Source organism: Bactrocera neohumeralis, chromosome 5, assembly GCF_024586455.1.
Source record: "Bactrocera neohumeralis isolate Rockhampton chromosome 5, APGP_CSIRO_Bneo_wtdbg2-racon-allhic-juicebox.fasta_v2, whole genome shotgun sequence".
In the NCBI taxonomy this organism is placed as follows: Eukaryota; Metazoa; Arthropoda; class Insecta; order Diptera; family Tephritidae; genus Bactrocera; species Bactrocera neohumeralis.
The window spans coordinates 63,098,207-63,104,206 of NC_065922.1; the positions used below are offsets into that span (position 1 = coordinate 63,098,207).

Here is a 6,000-nt window from a genome sequence, read left to right on the forward strand (position 1 = left end):
CAGGCATTTCCATATACAGTTCAAATATGGAAGAAATCGGATAATAACCACGCCCACCTCCCATACAAAGGTTATGTTGAAAATCACTAAAAGTGCGTTAACCGACTAACAAAAAACGTCAGAAACACTAAATTTTACGGAAGAAATGGCAGAAGAAAGCTGCAGGCTTTTTTAAAAATTGAAAATGGGCGTGGCGTCGCCCACTATGGACCAAAAACCATATCTCAGGAACTACTAGACCGATTTCAATGAAATTCGGTATATAATATTTTCTTAACACCCTGATGACGTGTATATGAGTGAAATCGGTTCACAACCACGCCTTCTTCCAATATAACGCTATTTTGAATTCCATCTGATGCCTTCTCTGTATAATATATACATTAGGAACCAATGATGATAGCGGAATAAAACTTTACACAAATACGGTATTTGAAAAATATGTAAATGACGGATAATGAAATCTCGATTATCACTTTATCATGCGATAGTATAAAATGTTCGGTGACACCCGAACTTAGCCCTTCCTTACTTGTTCAAACTACGTTCCTCGGGCTTTGGAAATCACTGTTCGTTTGTTTGTTGATTCTTTAGAAATATGTTTCAAAATATAAAATCTATAACAATATTTGTATTCGCTGAACGTGCACTAATTTTCTTTCAAACTATCGACGCTTAACTTCACTGAAATTTTAGACTTCACTATGAGTTGCGAAACATTAATTAATAGCAAAACGAAAAAAAGGAACAGAAATAGTATACGTTAAAGATAAGTATTGTAAATGTTAAAGAAAGAGTTATGTCATTACTAGTTTTTCGCTCAGAACTACTTTTGGCATGCCTTCGACCGCACTTCAAAAAATGGCTCTAATCGGTTCAACATCGAGATGTTCTTAGTTCGGCCGCGCTTTAAAAAATTAAACTCTGTGGGTAGCAGCGGAAGAAGGCTAATTGTTTTTATTGACAAGCCATTTACCAGTCGAGGCACCATAATACTACATACATTTATATAATTACTTTTTCCAGGTAGTAGATTGGATGGTCACAAGGCATGAGGAATGATCGCACACGTTGGAGCGACGACATTGCGCCAAGTACCTCTATTCGCTAGGATTGCTGGAAACCAATCGAGCATCTTCGAAGAAACCACCTCAATTCAGACAACTCTCATAAGACGGAACTCATACACAAAGAACTGATTACGCAAGTAATCGGATTATAAAACGCTTTCCTGATATGATCTTAGAGTATAGTGTGTTCAAAGTGTTTTTTTCTTTGTGCGATCGATTCTTGAAACTTATTTTATTTTTTGGCAAATTAATACATGTTTCCTTGCGATCACTGACGGCTACAATTTGGCCAGTTTTTCGTTCTTCGTAATGTATCACGTCGTGCAATGAAATAAGCAAAATGAGTGTTCAGTATAAGGAATGTATAAGAAAAGCTAAGAAAGTTTGTTTAGAAAGCGGACACATATTTAGTATATCTCAAAGTCCAGTACGGAAAAGGCTTTAGAGATGTGCCATCAAACGCGCCAGTACTATAACCAAAAAATATACCGAAAAGGGTTACATTGGGAGCATTTGATATTTACAGATAGTAAAATATTTACGTCTTTGGCTAAGAAAAGAACAAATATTTAATCAAAAAGCACCCCCAAATGATGCATTTTTGTGGGTGCTTCTATGCTTATGGTTTTGGGGTTTTAATATGCTTTACAAAAAATCTAAAAGCCGTTAGATTGATGAAATTGTATAGAAATGGTTTACTGTAGTCCTCTGAAATGCTTTACGTCCAAAATAACCGTGATGGAGGACAGCACGAAGACAATTATCCGAAACATAGGAACAGACTATTTACTCAATGGAACTTTAGATTGGTCATCACAGTCATCAGACGCCAATCCAATAGAGAATAGTTCGACCTCAATGAAAGCCAAAATATAATATATATGTAGAAAACATTTAATGTCAATAAAATATTTCATTCGGCTACTACAACACACCTGTGGGTCGCTTATGCGGAAAATTTATTCACAAGTTGCCATCAAAGATGAGAGGAAATAATAGACAACGAAGGAGATGGAAGCATCTAATGAAAAAAAAAAAAAACAAAACAATGTTAATTACAACATTTTATCCAATAAATGCTATCTACACTTAGGATACGAAAACGTTTTAATTTTGAAATGCGCTGTATGTACTATATATCGTCACCTGAAATGCAAAACAACGTATTATCAAAAAATTCGAAATTGAGTGTCTTCACTACTTCAAATTACATACATAATATTACATATGTTCAACATTTTAAGGTTCTGCGGTCAGATATAAACCAGTTTAAACCAATATTAAAATTTTGTTTCACTCATGTTCCATTTTATTTCGTGTTTCATTCTTGCCACTGTAAATTTCCGAAAATGCTGTTACGTTATTTTGAATTTCAGGTGAGGATATGTATAAATACCTACATACATATAGTAAACCAGGAAAAACGTTTTATCACAATCACGATGACACCAAACTTCTGGAACTAACTTGTTACCGAAGTTTGTAACACGCAGAAGGAAATGTCTGAGACCCAATAAAGTATATAAATATGTACATGATCAGCGTGATAAGCTGAGTCGATTTAGCAAGGTTCATGTTTTGCAGATATCTATAGGAACACGTTCTTTTTCTCATTCGGAATCGCCGATATCGCATAGCATATTATGTATAGCATATAGCTGCCATACAAACTCACCGATCAAAATCAAGTTCTTGTATGAAAACTTTTAAATTTGTGAGCGGTATTATAGGTTCGGTTTTTTTTTAATAAAATTTTAAAAGAGTTTCTTCTTGTTTCATACAGTTTATCAGTAAGTTAATGTAATGGAAGCATGTGTATTTCACATTCTTGTCATAATTAAATCGTTGGCAATGTTATTGTTCTACTCTTATCATCAGTAGAAATAGTATGCAAATCTACTTTCACTGGAATATATAGTATATCTGTGTCCATATATGTACATAACTTTCGCTATAAATAGGAAGCCTCTGATTAAAATCGGTTCAAACGTGCAGTGAAATAAGTGAGACTTGCTAACATCAGCCATAATATTTAATAAATTTAATATTTGCGGTTTGCTATTTTATATTTTAAATAATTACTCAGTTAGAAACGTAATGTTTTAATAATAAAAATTTGTTTTCTGCAGTATTAACTCTCTTTTAGAAATATGAACTTTAGAGCTAATGCTGTACTCACCAATCCACTAGCGGTATTTTTTATTACTCTTTGCATTTTTGCGATCTGTAACCAAAAGATCAACTCGCAAGTAGTTCAACGCCCGGCGGTTAGAAGTAAGTAAAACTCTCCTAAGTGTGTACTATAAAAGAATGATAGAGTGTTTTTTGGTACTCTGTACAGTTATATACTTATACGTACTTACTATATGCTTACATATGTGAATACACACGTACTTATGTAAAAATATGAAATTTTTTTAGTCTGTGAGGCATTAGGTAATGGCCTACAGCCCAATTTGATACCGCATGCACCCGAAGGTAGTGCCGTTGCACCTGGAAAATATCCCTATATGGCACTCATTGGTCATCAAAAGCAAAACGAAAATATCACATTTCCATGTAGTGGCGCCTTAATTGATAAACGTTTCGTGCTAACCGCAGCTCATTGTATAAAAATGGTAATCCGGTGATTGTGCGACTGGGCATTACAGACCTTGACAATTTTGAACAGAGTATTGGCATGGTTGAGAAGAAAATCAAAGTAAATATATATGAGCGTACATTCATACATATGTACATATATACCGTAATAAACATTTAAGTATTTAAAATAAAAATTTCAAATTTAAGGCCATTCATGTGCATCCCAACTATTCATTGACTTCTGCTTACAACGATATCGGTTTGGTCGAATTGGAGAGTGACGTTAACTATTCTTCTTTGGTGTATCCCGTTTGCTTATTTACCGCTGCCGCAATTCCGTTAAACAATACTGAGTTGTATGCCACGCGTTGGGGTATTAAAATTTATATAAACTATCCGATCTAAATAACGCTATCAGCGCTAATTGAGTCCGAAGAACAGCACTCTTACACACCCTCATTTGATTTTATTTTAATTATATCCATTAAATTTTAATACAATTTCGTCGTTCTAGGTGTCAATGGTCAACGTATTGTGGGTGCAGTACGCGTACGGATTCTTCCAATACCATTGTGTCGAGATGCTTATGGTAAATTTGTAAACCGGCTTATTGCAGATGGTATTCGGACAACGCAGTTATGTGCACACGCTGTAAATCCATCGGTATATGAATGTAGTAGTGCGAGTGGACCTATGGTCATAGTGGAAGATGCAAGTTTAAATAAATATCGACTCGTCGGCATAGATTCTTTTGGTCCACGTTGTCGTTCACAGGTGCCAGACGTGCTTACTAGGGTATCCGAATACTTAGATTTTATTGAGAGTGTAGTTTGGGCATCCTAAGGAAATAAAGATCTGACGTAAATATGTACGACGCATGTATTTCTTAAAGAGTTTAGTGAAAAAATTTTAATAAACTCGATTTTGTTTGTTAAAAATTTTTGTGATTTTGCTCATAAACTGGGTAAGTGGAGGAATTAATTTTCTTTCTGAATTGAAATTAAAATTATTTTCCGCGCTCTGATTTTATGACAATAGCGAACTGTGTGAATCGATCTACTTCGCATAAAGTAAAAAGAACCTTAATAAAGTCGCCGTAAACTTAGCTCAAAATTCTTGTTATTTTTGGTACTAACTGGATGAGCAACGTGATATTTTTATGTGAAAATAAGATCAGGGAATAATGTGTATCAAGATGTATTTAATATGTGAATATGTTATAAAATTAACGATTTTTCTTGATATACCTAACCTAATAATATAAATATTTTCGAATTTCCGGTTGCTTTAATATCGCATATATCGGTTAATATGTAAGATATCTTATTTAAATTCAGAACAAAAATCTTGCCTAAAATGGATGAAGTCAACGACAATATCTCCACTTGTCCCCACATAACTTAGAATTATATAAGAATTTCAAACTTCCGGTTTTTTTTATACCGTAAATATCGATCAATGTATAAGATATCTTAGCAAAAAATATAAAATTGGATATGTAATAGTTTAAACCTGATCGATTTCGATCTATAAATCCCAAAGCTCCCATATTCTATATATTTTCTTTATCCTTGCACACTGAGTGTCCAGTATGTTGGTCAGTGTATGGTCTAAAAACATGTTCTCGAGTAGACTTGAGTAATTCGAAAGTAGTCGGATAGTTGAAAAAGTCTTTTCGTATTTTATCAATAGCTGTCGTTGCAGTCGTATATCTCCAGTGCTACCATTGTTTCATACCATATAGTGTGTATAGTGTGTAAGCTTCATTTAAAATTAAAAAAACAATTAAATTCGGGGAAGTTTAAAAAGAGTAACAGCTGTTCAAAAATGAGTGAAAATAATAAAGAAATTCACTATATTTTGAAATTTATGTATAAAAAAGGGAAGAATGCCACGCAAGCCTCCAATAAAATTTGTGAAGATTACGGAGACTATGCTGTATCAGTTCGTGTAGCACAAAAATTGTTTGCTCGCTTCCGTTCTGGAAATCTCGATGTGAAGATGCACCTCGCTCTGGCCAACCTATCGTTGAAAAGGTCGATGAAATTATGGAAAAGATTGACCAGGATCGTCACATAAGCAGCCATGATATCACTTAGAAACTTAACATTCAATATCAAATGGTTTGAACGATTTAAAAAGTGCTGGCTACAAAAAGAATCTCGTTGTTTTTGTACCACATGTATTGTCTGTGAAAAATTTAATGGATCGAATTAACATCTGCGAGCCTTTGCTGAAACGAAATGAAATCGAACTATTTCTGAAGCAAATGTTAATAGGAGATGAAAAGTGGATCAAATACGACAATAATGTGCGAAAAAGATCATGGTCCAAGCGTGGTGAAGCT

General features: G+C 34.1%; 1 protein-coding gene and 1 pseudogene across 1 annotated transcript in view; one reads left to right on the forward strand and one right to left on the reverse strand.

The window, feature by feature from the left end:
* Positions 1 to 3,341, reverse strand: part of LOC126759484 (general odorant-binding protein 19a-like) — a 33,544-nt gene extending 30,203 nt beyond the window's left edge. Inside the window, exon 1 of the mRNA XM_050474319.1 lies at positions 3,250 to 3,341. Coding sequence (XP_050330276.1) covers positions 3,250 to 3,285 — 36 coding nt within the window. The 5' untranslated portion in view covers positions 3,286 to 3,341. The remainder of the gene's footprint in view (positions 1 to 3,249) is intronic.
* On the forward strand, positions 3,071 to 4,524 carry LOC126759461 (serine protease Hayan-like; annotated as a pseudogene).
* Positions 4,525 to 6,000: the final 1,476 nt, after the last annotated feature.